Source organism: Adelges cooleyi, unplaced genomic scaffold, assembly GCF_023614345.1.
Source record: "Adelges cooleyi isolate 19-005CV unplaced genomic scaffold, UGA_ACOO_1.1 ACOO_flye_CR_arks_rails_tigmint_CR_PRNA_108, whole genome shotgun sequence".
Lineage (NCBI taxonomy): Eukaryota > Metazoa > Arthropoda > Insecta > Hemiptera > Adelgidae > Adelges > Adelges cooleyi.
The window spans coordinates 15,239,663-15,256,431 of record NW_026095761.1 but is presented as its reverse complement, the minus strand read 5'-3'; the positions used below and the strand labels follow the sequence as shown (position 1 = coordinate 15,256,431).

The 16,769-nt window shown below is 30.0% G+C and overlaps 1 protein-coding gene across 1 annotated transcript; it reads left to right on the top strand.

The window, feature by feature from the left end:
* Positions 1-16,486, top strand: LOC126847461 (uncharacterized). The gene is made up of 6 exons (XM_050587700.1): positions 1-380; positions 2,270-2,362; positions 13,040-13,187; positions 14,617-14,747; positions 15,373-15,519; positions 16,092-16,486. Exons 1-6 carry the CDS (start codon positions 302-304, stop codon positions 16,241-16,243), a joined length of 750 nt encoding a protein of 249 aa, XP_050443657.1. The 5' UTR covers positions 1-301; the 3' UTR covers positions 16,244-16,486.
* Positions 16,487-16,769: the final 283 nt, after the last annotated feature.

The window sequence follows — 16,769 nt, the reverse complement described above, 5'->3', positions numbered from 1 at the left end:
CTGTTTCTTAGCCACTGTGCCGGCCGATTCTGTTAACGCCACAACCACCTCTGCCAGAGCAATTGTAATATTATAAATTATTTTTTTATTATTTTAACATTATCTTTCCCGTAAAATTAATTGATTTAAAAATAATAATTAAAGTTCAACATCGACAAACAGAACATACATATATATATATAACTAAAATATATATCTTAATTCCATAAATGTTATTTATTGTTAATTAATTTTTCACGTTTATTCGTTTGACGTATTTCGATAAAATCGATCTAAGAAAAAAACAAACATCTTAAAAAAAATGTTACAAAGTTATATCGTTGTGGCTGTGGTCGCCGTATCGTGCGTCCATGCTGCTAACAAGTCCGCCAAAGTCATACGTAAGTACAACATAATTAATTTATATAATATCATTTTTTTAAAATATTTTGTCTTTGATGTAGTTTAAGCAATATGCTTTTTTCCATTTTAACCTCTGATTCACTCTCAGTTTCATTTAAGCCACAGGACTATACTATTATAAAATATGTATTTTGGTTTCCCCTCGTCTCTTTTCCCAGTTGCAATTATTTGAATCGGACGATCTGTAGTGTGTATGATATTTATAATAACAATAATAATAATTATAATGCGTACAGGTTTGTACCCTGACGACCAAGCCAAGTGGGTCATCGGTCGGTATCGTATTACATAAATTACACAACCGACAAGCATGTCGGCAAACAGCCTTTACACTTATATACTTAAACTTGTTTACTCGTCTATTTTTTTTTTTTTTTTTTTAATGGAGACGACTACACCAGAGTCAAACATGCCAATCACACGGTATAACCGTGCTATACGATTTGTTTTATATTTTTACTATTAACAGGAGTTTACCGATTGTTATTGTAATAATTATTATATTATTATAATTATTACCTGTATTTTTTTTTTTTTTGGCCGACTGTAGATGAAAACCGGTTGCGACCGACGACCTGATTGCCTGAGCTATGATGCAACGGTCGGCGGTCGCAGCCGCCCTAGCCGTTGGCCAATGCTTGATGTCACATGCATATATGTATGAATGTAAGTGTGGTGTTGTGTGTAAACTATCATATTATACCGAACCACATCTCCTGGCGTTGGTTTGTGCAAACTTTTTCATCAATATCATAGATGTAAACAAGCTTACGAATTGTCAACATTTTCAAAATTAACACTTTTAAAATTCCTTGAAAAGAAAATTGACACATTAATACCATTATATGTTGTATTATATTCATTTATAAATATTAATACAATCGTTAACCTATTGTCGTAGGTGCAGTGATATTTATGTTATTAATAACTCCTAGTTATCGTTGTAATACCACTTTGCAGTTTTGAAGCTGTTTTAGTATTTTAAGAAACAAAAAATGATTTATTTATTAATACCAAACTTGTTGAGACTACAATCTAATAAATTAAAAGAAACACATATTAAAAAATACTACATATATGAAAACACAATACATAATTTTAATTAATATAACTATTTTATTTTAATACTGTAACATGATTTTATTATATTGTTTCCGGCACTAGAAATTTGCTAATTTTAAAGTCAATCTAAACATTGAGTCTACAAGACTCTTTGGTATAAAAGGTCTCAATTTCAGTCAAAAATATATACATATATACAGTTAGGAAAATAAACGTGTAAACTGCATAAAATCGTTAAAATGCTGTAAAAACAATAACACTTTCTCATCATTAGTTACAAAAGTCATGAAGTGGCATGAAGAGTTTTGTATAAAAATTAACATAGACTTGGAGAAGAAATACTTTGAAGCTTTTACATCATGAGTTACTATATTTTACTATATTAAGTAAGTTTGGCCCATTTAGACCCAAGGTCTGAGTATAGGTATTATATAATACATATTAATTTATTCAATTCAATTTCATAGTTCAATGATAAATTGTATTATCATATATTAATATTTTTTAGATTAGTAGTTATGAAATAATAAGTATTTTAGCAATATTCTTGATAATTCTGTATTATTTTCATTATTATTATTATTATAATTGGTACCTGCGACTGTAATGATGAGTAAACATGTGACAATATAAGAACTTGTATTTGAGTAACTACCAAATAGATGGTTTTGTTAATATTTTAATGACAATTTTTTGCAGGTACTAGTAAAATTGTTTCCGAATTGAATGCCGAAAATCATTTAAATTATTTTGAATCATTTCCAACTAATTGCTATTATAATTTGTTTTTGTGGATTTTTTACAGCACCATACATAAAACAATGTATACGAAACGATCCCAAACTGAACGAATGTTTAGCCGCAGAAATTAACCATCTCAGACCTTATTTGGTGCAAGGTAAGTGCATTAACGACTTTATCAACAACAACCAGAGTTGGCCATTATACGATCGATTTTTTATTTAAATAGAAAAATATTCTATACACATTTTATTCGATTAAAAATATAAAGCATTATAAAAATAAAATGTATTTTTATTTAAATTATTACGTTAGTCGACTTGTTTTAGTTATTTGTTATTTAATTAAGTTATTGCCTACTTTGATACAGATCTGGGAATTATTTAAATATACATTTTTGGAAATATAAATTTTAATATTTTATTAATCAAAAAGTTGTTTAATTATAACACAAAACAACAAAAAATTGTATAAATACAATTGTAATTATTAAACAAATGGAACACATTAGAGAAAATAATAATTTATTACAAAAAATCAAATACATTTTTATTTATAAAAATAACATGTTATTTTAAAAAGGTAATTTAAAATATATTTTAATAAAGTATTATTTTAAGTTTTAAGTAAAAAATTGGTTAGACATTTATTTTAATTTTAAACGCAGTAGTAAGATATGTATTTCAATTAAGAAAATATTTTATTTACTGAAAAAATGTATTTTAAATAGTTCATTGTATTTAAATTGTTATCCAGGTCGGCTCAGACTGATTATTAATAATTACGACTGTTGTTCACTTAGGTAGGTCTCAACGGTGTTAAGCAGAGGGGTTTCGCAAAAAAAATAAATAATAATAATAAAAAACTTGTACTACAACTTTTCTGGTTGGTTTGCAGATAAATTACAGTTCATCCACACTTGTATTTGCACACCGCAAGTTCTTGTTTAGGTTATTGTAAAACACAATATTTATTATTTTTTTTATCGTGGCGCAACGCGTGCCGGCACAACTCGGTCAATGTCACACCGCCAATACACATGTTTTTTTTTTTTGCCACGCTGGTCTCGTGTGCTTATAATATGTTAGGTATGTTTAGTAAATTCACTTTTGTTTTGTTTTCGTGTCCATTAGGCGAAAGCAATATTGTAAGCAAACAATTTGTTGTTTCCTGAACTTCCGCTTTAACCCCCGATGGGGAGGTGGTCGTCGTTTTGGTATAATAGCATCTCACCAATATGAATACATGTACATACATTCAAATCCACACACTGTGTCCGCGATGGCCATGGGATTCATATTGTATATATGCCATGATAACTTCAACGGGGGTTTATTTTTTACTACAAAGTATCGATAGATAATTCAGTTGACAATACTGATTTTGCGTTTAAGACTTTAGTTAACAACCTACTGAGAGAACAGACTCAGGGCCGGACTGGGCCACTGTGCTACTGTACTGCAACACAGTTTGTCACTGCTGTAGAGTAACAAGCAAAAAACCTCCAATTCTCCATTGCCCTGGGTGGTAAAAACTTATACTTATTTGTCGTTGTTAGTTAATCTTCAAATGAAACCGTTTTCGACGAAACAAATCGGCAATATGAGTAGGTCACATTACTCTTTACTCGTTAGTATGGCTTATTTAATGTACATTTTAACTATGTTATTATTGAATGGTGAAACATAAATGTCATTTTATTTTTCAATCATTTATTGTTATTGTTTAGTAATAACAATATTTTTCTTATAAATTATGAATTATTTTTCAAATAGTATTGGCTCGAAGTTATGGGCGCGTAGCTAGGGTTTCTCGAGGTTTTTTAGAAATACTGAATTGTAAAACGAAATGAAAATAAATAGCATCGCCCGGTGTAAAAGTTCACCGTTTCAATGACTAAGTAGTTGCTATATTGACTTCGAGCAAAAATCAACAGTAAGCATAAGCATATTGACAACATTTTCGTAAAAAAAAAAAAAATGTATTCATTGTTAGAGAACTACTAGAACTGAATTTTTTTCATATTTTGCGACTAGCAGAAATACCAGGTACTCGCAGGTACCCAATTTTAAAGTATACTAACACGACTGCTGTGTTTTCTGTATATAAACTTTAAATGTGAAAATTTGAGAATGCGCATTTCCCTGTCTCGAAAGTGTATAAACTAGTGTAGATTATCAGATATTTTTCTAGACCGGGGCAAGTCCATGATATGTGGCGTGGCCTTGTTACTTGTACTTTAACACTGTCGGGGTTATTTCAAGCATTTTTATCTAAGTTAATTGTTTTTTTTTTTAAATGTTAACATTTCTTATTGGTTGAGCAGGTTTTAGGGTATTGTTCGAGCCATTCAAAGATACTAGGTCGGTTGATTTCTTAACTTTTTGTTCGTGTGTTATTTCATGCAAGTTTGCATCCAATCATCTTATTTAACTTATCTGCTGCGTATGCTATAACTCTATGTACCCCAATAACACCGATACGGTATATTAGCTTTTCCAACTTTTGTTAGCGTTGGCTGATTTTTGTCTTTGGATGCTTTGACCGACTTTGTCTTCTTTCTCATATTTTCTGAGTAGTTCGAGTTGTACACTAATTTCCATATCCGTATTAATTGACTCTCGCTGTTGAATATAAAATATAGCTGATAGAAAACGTCGCTGTGTACATTTATTAATTAACTAAGTTCTTACGTTACGTTGCTGGCCGGAACGAATGCGCAGAAGGCTTTCACCTGTCGAGGAGGAGGATTCTTTGTGATGTATTCAAACTCACTATATTCCAACAGACATGCCAACCTGCGCAAAAAAACTATATTTCCAAAACATCTTCACTAAATTTTTTAATACTTTGTCATAAATTTATTCGATATTAGGTGTGTACTTTGTCTGAGTTGTTTTGTGTTTCTGCTGTTCGTCCAATGTTACGTGTTCCCCTTCAAAAACCGTTTCGTCGAACCCTTCGCAATAGTGTTCATAGTTATTAGTAGAGCTCTTATTTCACGTGAACACGGATTCACGAAAACACGTGAAATTAAAAATTTCGTGCTGAAGACCGTGTAATCCGGTTATCACGCAATTCACGCAATTCACGTAGTCTTACACGTGAATTGCGTGTATTGAAAAAATCACGTAGACGCGTGAAAAGATAAATACACGTACTATAATATTGCTATCTATTGATGCATAATTATTAGTTTTTATAAATAAGAGTCAACTTATTAATACGTTATCGTGGTATAATAAGTGTTATTAATTATAATTCATACTTAACGAGTAAAATACTCGTAAATAATAACAAAAAAGTATGATGATTCGAAATAAAAATGTTTACTTTGAATACATTAATAACAATAATAATAATAATAACTATTAAATACCGTTAACCTGGGTGACTTGAAACGATTTTGATATTCTTTATCTTATTCTGAGCTGAAAAAAATCGCAAAGATCTGCAAAAAATTAATTCATTGTTGCGTAAGGTCCTAGAACAGCTTAATACTTTGTAAAAAATTTTAAGCCCAAAAATTGATGGGTAAAAAAAATAAAAACCTGTTGTTTCAAGTCACCTGAAATTTTGGGTGACTTTAAACACTTATCTTAAACCGCCTTAATTTTCAATTCAAATACTTTAATAGTGACTTGAAACAATATATTTGTTTTAAAAAATAACAAAAAAGATAAAAAAAAAAATTAACTTTTTAAACAATGTGGAATATTAAAACAGTGTTTTTAGGATTTTCCTTAATAACATGAAATAAAATAAATAAAAACATCAATTGATACACCATATTTATCAGACGCGTCTCTGTAAGTCATTTTTTTTGTTTTACATCATTAATGGCCTTAATAGAGTTTTTTCAGAATAGTTGTGGTAATTCCTGCTGCCCAGTTGACGTACGTATTTGTTCGGTATTGTTTCAAGAGACCTCGTATTTTTTTTTTTATGTAACTGATGACCTAAAATCGAAAAAAACGTTTTTTTAATTTTTTATTGAACAAATATTCTTTTGAACTACTGTCCAATATGTGAAAAATATACAAACCTTAAAATTTGACGTTCTTCGCATACATTCAGAACACTTTTAACAGTGATTACAAAATTACTAAAATGTTGGTAAAAGATTAATATATTTTTTTTTTACTTGATAAGAAAAATTAGGTGATCGATAAGAATATTTAGTATCACAAGCACACAAAGAAAATTTTATTTCAAGAACGGTTCACTTATTACTAAATCTCGGTAACATATAATGATATGATTAAAAAAAACTGATACTGTTTCAAGTCACACAGAAGTTTCAAGTCACCCAGATTGACGGTACATAAACAATCTTCTGTTTCGACGGACAACTTAAGAACACAATTTTATATCAACAGACTACTCGTTTTAAATTGGTGTGGAAAGGAACTTTAAAAATAACAAAAATAATTACTTAATAAATGAACAAGATTAATGATTTAATTTAAACAAGAAATAAATTATAATAACAAACAAATACATATTAGTGTTTACTAACTTTTTTAATATAGCGAGAACTATAAACTTAACTAAATAATTTTTGATTTTGGTACAAAAATACCAACATGTTTACATTTTCAGGAAGAGGCAACTTCTTTTTAATATGATAATGTTACCTGTCGTTGAGAAGCACCTTTCCGAACTTGCTGATGTAGATGGAACGTTGTATCATAGTTTAAAATAAATGACAAGGAAAAATCTGGATTAACATCTGCAGCATATTCGTTTCAGCTAGCTGTTAATAAAGCACTTTCAGACGATGATATTCAATGTATAATTACGAAATCCAGTAAAATCGTCGGCCATTTTAAACATTCAGCAATTAAGGCTTTGGTAATAGAGCACTATCATAAATGTGCTCGTAGATCGTAATACAATAGAAGCCAGTATTTCCCAAAAATTAGAAAATATCATAAGGCGAGTGGTTAGCCATTGAAAAACTAATTATACTTCTGAAACCACTTGAAGGCCTAACTACAATATTTGATATTAACCGACTACTCGTTTTAAATTGGCGTGGAAAGGAACTGTAAAAATAACAAAAATAATTACTTAATAAATGAACAAGATTAATGATTTAATTTAAACAAGAAATAAATTATAATAACAAACAAATACATATTAGTGTTTACTTACTTTTTTAATATAGCGAGAACTATGAACTTAACTAAATAATTTCCTATTTTGGTACAAAAATACTAACATATCTACATTTTCAGGAAGAAGGCAACTTCTTTTTGATGTGACAATGTTACCTGCCGTTGAGAAGCACCTTTCCGAACTTGCCGAAGTAGATGGTATAGTTAAATATTTTTTGGCGATAGCTGCCACTGCTGGATATTTTTCTTCCCTTGTTCTCCACCACTCTAAGGGATTTAAATCGAATCGGAGTTGAGGCTCTGAAAGATACCCAGCAAACTGCGTAGAGGCATCGTTTGTACTATTCGTATAATCTTTGTAAAGAAAGGCTAGCGCATTACTCATTTGAACATTTTTTTCTCCTTCGTCATGATTTTTTGTAATAGTTGGGGCAATTGATTCAACTAGCTTCAAGACATATGATCGAATCATATCTCTTGCCTCAATGGGTTCATGTTCGATATCTTTATATCGTGGATCAAGAAAAGAAGCAATCTGTCTCGCAGATACAGTTCCTTTCCACACCAATTCAAAACGTGTAGTCAGTTGATATAAAATTGTGTTCTTAAATTGTTCTGTCATTTTATCATCTTCGAGATCATATTGATAATGGACAGATATAATTTTTTGTATTAGAGGCCGTACCATTGAAACAGGAGATTGTAATTCTCCACAAAATATTGTAGTTAAGGCTTCAAGTGGTTTCAGAAGTATAATTAGTTTTTCTATAGCTAACCAATCACCTTCTGATATCTCTAATTTTTGGGCAATACTGGCTGCTGTTGTGTTACGATCTGCGAGCACATTCATGATAGGTGCTCTATTACTATAGAGCCTATCTAACATTAAGTAACTAGAATTCCACCTAGTTTTGCAGTTTTGTAAAAGAGTTAATTTTGGTAATCCAAGCTGTTGTTGCATTTTTGCCAAAGCCTTAATTGATATTGCTGAATGTTTAAAATGGCCGACGATTTTACTGGATTTTGTAATTATACATTGAATATCATCGTTTGAAAGTGCTTTATTAACAGCTAGCTGCAAAGAATGTGCTGCACATGTTAATCCAGATTTTTCCATGTCGTCATTTATTTTTAACTGTGTTATAGCGTTGGTGACATTTGTAGCGTTATCTGTAACAACAGCATAAACTTTGTTTTCAATTCCCCACTCTTTAAATGCTTTTTCTAAATGATGGGCAATGTTCGGAGCCGTGTGTCGCTCTTCAACTTCATGAGTTGTCAATGTAAATGAACTCGGTTCCCAGTGATAATTGATAGTGTGACAGGTAACTGTAATGTATGACGCTTGAGATCGGGACGTCCAGCAATCTGTTGTACACGACACATTTGGCACATGTTTTAATTTATTTTTAACTATTTCTTTTATTTCATTTAAAAACAGTTTTAAACGATTTTTTAGTGTTTCTGTAGAGCATGGCTTATAATTTGGCTCCACAACTGCCATGAAATTCTTAAAACCTAGACTTGAACAAAATGAGAGTGGCATTTGATTCATTGCTATCATTTTTGTAAGTGCTTTATGTATTTCTTCAATCCTTTCAGAGTTAAGCGGTTGATTTGATGTGTTGTCGGTTTTATTTATTTTTTGTCGTTTTCGCTTTAATTTAGAGCTTGAAATAAAATTATTTTTCGATGAGTCAGAATTAATATTTGCAGAACTAGTACATGGAAGTTCTAAATCGTTTAAACAAGTAGTAGACTGACTATTTGTTATAGTTGTATTAGATTCGAGGTCATTAGAATCAAGTACTCCATTTTCTGATTCAGCGGTGCGACTGTAAAAATATACAAAACAAATTTTAAAATAAACTTAAAATAGGTAATTATTTGTATTTATCAAAGAAAGCATAGCTGAAGGTGGTCACCGGTTTTCATTTCAGTTATAGTATACTTTTTCAAATTTTTCAAATATTACCCAACTAAAAATGTAGTCAAAACAGTTCTAAAATTGTAAATGATATTAAATGTAGAATTGATGTGACATAATTATTATTTTTTTGTTACGTCTCACTCTTATGTACAGCATTCTTAATTTATAGTTGTTAATAGTCTTTTAATAAAAAGCCTATAATTATTAAAAAGTAAAATAAAATATAGATTTATATGATTGTATCACAGAACACAAAAAATTAATTTTATAGCAAATATTAAAAAAAAATTGTAATATTGTTAAAATTCGAAATAGAAATAATAATTTTTGATAACTTTCCCACTTTTAGCGCCACTGATATTTCAACTATTTTAACAGTCGAAATAAAAGGAAAATAAAATAGCTCAAATAGGTTCAAAAACGGTTGCAAAATATACATATCTGGATAGCATATCTATTTAAAATTGTTATTAGGTACCTACCACACAGTAAAGATACCTCTATAAAAAATGACTTTTTTGAAATAGGAAAATGTTAACTTACCTCCTTTTTCTATTTGCATCGTTATTCATAGAATGAATAGACATAAGATGCCGCCCTATGGAACCAGTGGTACCTCCATTGCAAACAAACTCATTATTTTCATTTTCGTCACATAAAAGGCAATATGCAACATTACCTTTTTTTTGGGCATATTTCCAAACCCAACTATTTTTTTTGTTGCCCATAATACTAAGTTTTTATTAAAACTTTATTTATGAAAAAAAAACGAAACTGAATTATACAATTACGGATGAATAAGATAATGTTGAAAGGAAATACAAATATTACACTATAATATTACATAAATAAGGAAAAAAATTGATCGCATCTACTTATTTCTCTACAAGGTGTTGAAGTGTTCGATGTGGTAATTTAGTCGATCTGTCCAAGTGCTTCTCTACAAGAGACTGACCTCTGAGCTCTTGTCGACCACCTTATATAGTCTCCCACTAACGCAGGCACGTTGTTAATTGGTCGGGGGTGTGGCGGCGTCGAATACTCCCATTGGTCGGACGGCGGTAGTGCCACTAGCCCTTATTGGTTAAACTAATGCGCTTTGATATTTTTGTTTTACCTTATTTTTTCTATTTCTTACATTTATAATTTAAGATGACTTTATACCCCCTATTTATTAAAGAGTTAGGTATAGGCAATTTTTTGTAAAATCGTAATTTAAAGACTAAATTGTGATGTTTTATTATTAGTTAAGTAATCTTGACTCTTTTTTGGTAGTTTACTTATTTTTCGAAATGTCACAGCATCCTTGACAGCGATTTAAAAAAAAATCATTTTAACTGGCTACGCGTATTCTCTCTTATCAACTAAATAACAATCGTAGACAATTTCTTTTTACACATTTAAATTAATAAGAACTTTATCTAAGTTTTCTCGTCGGCTTTTTTTGATATTATTAACCCAACATTCACTATTTATATTTTAATTCTGACATTTTTTTAACTTTTTGAAGTGCTTGTATTAAGGTAAAATTCAAGTTTTCCATAAAAACCGTCGAGAGAACCTAGGTAAAGTTCTCCTCTTTGTAACCTCTCTGTTATGACCAATTCGCTTTGACCTACACGCTTTACCGTTAATCCCTTTTTTACGGTTATTTTTAAAGAGTATAACGTCCTCTTAATACTTACATGATACCAGGAGGCGGGATGTCTTAAGGTAGAAAAATATTTAAACAAAATTAGTTTAAAAAATAAACACATCATACGCTGATAGACTGAAGGCACTGGCAATTCTAAATATTGAATCACAACTAATTCTTAAAATTAATTGTAGTGATGTAATTGAAGATTTCACTAATAATCAAGCACGAAAAAAATTAAATTAAAAAAAACCTTATAATATATTATTTAATATTTTTTTTATCATGTTAATTTTTTGTAAAAAATATAAAATTATTTTGCACTATAGAGCCACTTTAAAAATAAAATAATTATGTATAAAAGTAATAGGTTCTAAAAATATGTCAATCACGGATTATAAATATGAACATAAATCACGAAATTCACGTAATTAGTAAATACACGTGAGTATCATCACGGAATTCACGTATCACGTGAAATGCGTGAATATCCCTAGTAAATATCCGTGAACCCGTGACACGGATACACGGATACATTAGAACACGTGTTTTATTGAGACCTCTAGTTATTAGTAGTCCAAGCATCATCACATTCTTCTGTTATCTCATCAATCATTGAACGCATTTCACCGACCAATCTGTCTAACATGTCGGCGGAGTCTGCTTTATTTGTTTTATCTTTTGGTTTGTCAATCGCTTCGTCGAGCTCCTCGTCACTTTGTTCCGTCGTAGAGTTGACGGAATGCTCACAACTAGACATCACTGTTGTCTCCGTCGAATCATGTATGTGATCATAGCAGGTATATGATGAATTACTCGATGAATCTTTCAGCGTTGTGCCATTCGTGGGATAAAGACTATTGTACATTTTGTCTGTCTCGATTTTAAAAGCCTCCACCTCTGGATCGAGATCGTTGATACTATATGTTGGGTTTGCTTTTAATTTAGCATTCAAAATGTCGTCGAAAGAGCTGCTGTTGAACCATGTAATCCGATCTCCTTCGAACCATGGACAGATATTTTGCTGCTTTTTTTCTTCAACGTGGACTTTTGTCGGGCCTATTATTACAATGATATAAACAGCTAGTATAGTGACGTCGAGGCATAGTACGGCCGAACCATATTGGGGAAGGGTAGGTCAAAGGTCTACAGGAATATTATAACTGACAGTAATGAAATAACTTCCAAATAAATGCTTCAATGCGAATGTATAAATTGTAGAAAAAGAAATACGGATAAAAGCATTATAATGACAATGATGTGCTTTTCAATATTAGTTGCTGTTGGTACCAACGTCCCTATGTGTCGTAATTAACAACGTAATGAAACTATTTTGCAAATTGCAGATACCACTGACTGTAGATTTACTGTCACATAGCAACTAAAAATCTACTACGGCCAAAGTATTTCCTTTTTTATTTTAAAGAAGAAAGCCCTAAATATAAATCTGCTAGGCACGCATAAACTAAAATACAATTTTATATACACGATCAGCAGATAATAAACCTACTCTCAACGATTTTCTTCTCTGGGAGAGATTTTCGCACTAGTGGTTTCTGGTTTCGCGCCACCGGCTTTGCTAGTTCAACAATTCTCTTAGAGATATTGAGCTTAGGCTTTCCAAGTAGAGATGCTGGTGACGATGTTGGCTTTCTGATGCCACAATAGTCCATACATCTGTCTCCGAATTCACGGTCAGCTTTGGAGAGACCAGGCTTAAATATGATTGTTTTGTTTTTAACTACCATGTTTCCTTATAAATTTTAAGGTTTTCTGTAATAGCAGAATTCGGGGTTGAATTCTTCATTCGAATTATAACCAAAAGTTGTCTGAACAAAAGTACTTATGATACAGAAAAAGCGTTTGTTACTATCAAACTGTTTGTTTCGTTGTTAGAGTTAACTGATCTAATATGAGCTAAAATATATTTTTTAGTAAATAATAAATGCCGAATTTTTTTTTTTTCGAATCCAGGTAGAAATAGAACCACTATGATAGGTGTTACCAAATAAAAATGTGTAAAATAAATTATTTAAGAAAAATCGTTTTAAAAAATGTATCTTGTAATTTAATTATTATGATATAACTCAGATGATATAATCAGTTAATTAATTTTTACCAAAGAATTTATGTTTTTTTTTTGTGTAGGAATTAAAGAAATCGAATTGCCGCCCGTGGAACCTTTCAGAATGGACTCGCTGAGTTTAGCCATTACCGGCGGATCCAACGGATACAAAATAACCCTGAGGGACATCGACTTGTATGGGGCCAGTAACTTTTCCATCCAAAAAATTTTGTAAGTCGCTACTGAAAATTCAAATAATATTTTCATAAAAATTATCCGCGGTGGCCTATATTTTGTGCTTGCCAGTCGGTAGCTGTTGTCAACAACCGTCTACTAGCATCGACCCTGAACGGGACGGACGTGATGCGAATGATAATACAAATCACAATTATAATAATATTATGTCCTCTTGACAAATCGGTTGTAAACAAATGGAGTTCTGTCAATGACAATATTGTTGTTATTCAACGGTTCGAAGAAAAAATTCTTATATTTTCGAGTAATATGCTTTAAACAAGGCGTTAAAGCTATGCAATTTTACTACACGCACGTTGTTCGGACATTTTACAATATCTCAAAGAATATCAAGGCAAAACATATAACACCTTCGAGCCTTACATATTATACACAATTCATTTGTACATCGTTTTTATTATCATATTGATAGGTATGAAATCATACTTTAATTTTAACTGTATTAAGTATTTTGTACGTGTCGTGTCATTGGTAAATATATTATTAAGTAATCACATCAGTTAACAACTGCAGTTGTTCCAAAAGAAGACTATTTATCAATCAAGGATTTTTCTAAATACTCCATTGTTGTTTTAAATTATACACTATCCTGTTGTCGAACACTCAAGGTTCGGTTTACTAAAATTATACATATAAATGAATAGTTATGATAATACCCTGTTCACGAAAATATACAGCTGTAATTCAAATATGAACGTGTCTAAAAAAATTTAGTTACGTTAAAAAATCTAAAATGTATGAAGAAGGTACTAAAAAAGTTTTAAACCCTCTTAAAAACGTAAAAAATTGTCAATGAAAATGTCCCAATAATATTAAAAAATGAATAAACTTGTTTTAAAAAATAATTTATATAAAAAATCCTTTTTTGTGTTAAACATAATTTTTTTACTAATTTAATAAGAAATATAGTATCTTGTTGCAAATTTACTACACACATTTTCAAGACAGCTCTTAAATAAAACGTCCAACCATCATATTATTATTAATTGAGAATAAAAACTATTTTTGGTTTTCTTGTGTTTTGACATTTGAATATAGAATTTTTTTCCCCGACAATCTATAATTTTTTTTATAAAACATTATTTGGCATAAAATATGAAAAAATTCAAATATTTTATTATTTCCTGCGCAGAAATTTTCTAAATATTTTGTTGAGGTTTAATCGAAAACATTGTGTGTCAGAACTAAATTTGTTAGTTTTGAAATCAATCTATGTGAAATTGTTAAATTAAAAATATTCAAACATTTTTGTTATTGAAATATTTTCTTTATGTCAAAATATATTAACAGTTTTTTTTTATGAGGTTATGTTTTTAGAGTGTGTTTTTAATATGTATTTATGTTGCGGAGCATGTCATATTGTCTGTATCATTACATCATTTGTTTACCTAATTGTTTTACATAGGTTGCGCCCGAATTTGCCGTTCGAGGGTAAAGTGAGAATTCCAAAAATGACAATGGACGCCAAGTACGCCAGCACGGGTGTTTTATTGGTGTTGCCAGCCAACGGAAACGGAACTTTCCACGCAGATTTAGGTTGGTATTTTTAGTATAATTTTAATTACTACACAAATATGTAGGTAGTATAATTTACCTTTTCTTCAAGTATGGTGCCCATTCCTCAGGAGTCTAAAAATTATTATTATGTGATATTTTATTAAAAAAAATGTATACAAATATTACGCATTTGCATTATAAAATTTTTTACAAAATTAAAACATTTTTTTTAAAAGTATAATTTTAGATTGTGTTATATTAAAAATAAGTGTGACCGACTAAGTCTGACTCCACAGTTTTTTTAACATCTACTTGTAAAAATACAATCGGGGAGGCGGAAAAAATTGAACAAAATCGTTTAGTGAATGAAAAGTGTTTCTTATCAAACGCTTTATTATTGGACAAATTCTTTCCCAAGGGTCTACTATTTAGTGGATTTAGGACAAGGCCAATAATTCGGAGTACATATAAAATATATAGCATTTATAATGATGCACGTGCGGGAAATAATTTACAAGGACTTATTGTCGTGTTAGGGAAACCGTACCAAAAATAAGTAATTATCATACATTTCCTCTGTCATATGACCTCGTGTAAATTGACTAGCATAGTAACTTAAATAAACTAAAGATCTAACTTAGGCAACGGTTTTTTTCCATTACAGGCGATGTGATTTGTACGGCCAAAGGAGTGGTTTCCAGTTACCAAAAGGATTCGCAGGAATACTACAACTTGGACGTTTTGGAAGTAGACTTGGTTATCAAAAAAGCTTACATGCTCGTTAGCAAAGTTAACAACAACAGGATAATTGGTGAACGAAAATTTATTATTACTTAACGTTAACCCACTCAGTAGGGAAAATAATGGTTTTAAAAAAATTGTTATACCTAATATATTTTTGGCCAGAAATTAAATATTGTTTACAAAATGCTCATATAATACTAAAATTTGAATAGTAATTATTATAATATTACTTTATATTTTAACAACGTTTCGTAAATATTATTTATAGAACATATACTTTTCAACTATTAGGAAAATTTTTTGATAAAATGTAGACAACACATATTTCATGTTTCTACTGACTGGATAGGGTATTTATTAAAATAGTGTTTAATACTTTTGTGATAGTTCTTTGTGAATGATTTTCTAAAAAAAAAAGACTTTTTTTTTTCAGTAGAACTTACCCGAAAATACAAATAAAAAATATTGTCTTAACAATAGTTTAAACATTAATTTAAATGGTCAACATAAAAATCAATAACTTCTTCAAGTTTTTATGATTTTCGCTAAGTTTGAAGAGACACAATTAGACCGTTTTATACATAAATAGCTTACTGTGTGTAATATTGTTTTGTAACCGACTTGCAATTACTTTTTCAGTGGAAGCAACAAACTTGTTCTTGCGTGAAAACGGTCAAGAAGTCTTGCAAGTGATGATGCCTCAACTCAGAACTAAATTGGCAACGATTTTCAAAAGGATAGTCAACCAACTGTTGACACACGTACCGGCCGAGACTTTCTTCAGCAACTAAACGATTAACCTGATGCAAATATTATAATATGAAGAAAAAAAATTAAGATATGCACAAATCTATTTTTTTTTTCATTCGAGTACACCACTTATCACGTTCTCGTAGTTTAAGACTTGTATTTCATTTAAGATTACTGATTATAATATATACTAATATTTGTATATTATTATTGTTTAAATGATATTATTTTTTACTATTATATTTTTTTTACTGTTAATTTTAATATATTATGTATAAAATCAACTTTTTTTGTTGTTTTGACTGAACCCTTACTCGTTTTCAAAACGAAAAATAATATTTCCCGTAATAAAAACAAAATATAAAGAGTGTACCATAAATTTATGCCACATTTTTTTCTAAATTATCTATAGATTTTGTTGATTTCTTTTAAAAATTATATAAACAATATCATTAACGAATACTGAGTGACATATTTATTTTAAGAGCATTTTGGTTGAAGTATCGTAGTATACATTTTTTTAAATATATTATATTTATTATTTTTACTAAAAAACTAACTTTTGAA

Excerpts from the sequence above, each read along its gene's own strand:
- LOC126847461 (XM_050587700.1), top strand. The coding sequence starts at position 302 with ATGTTACAAAGTTATATCGTTGTGGCTGTGGTCGCCGTATCGTGCGTC. Across the intron at positions 13,188-14,616 it reads TTTTCCATCCAAAAAATTTT|GTTGCGCCCGAATTTGCCGT; the intron begins GTAAGTCGCTAC and ends TGTTTTACATAG. Across the intron at positions 14,748-15,372 it reads AACTTTCCACGCAGATTTAG|GCGATGTGATTTGTACGGCC; the intron begins GTTGGTATTTTT and ends TTTCCATTACAG.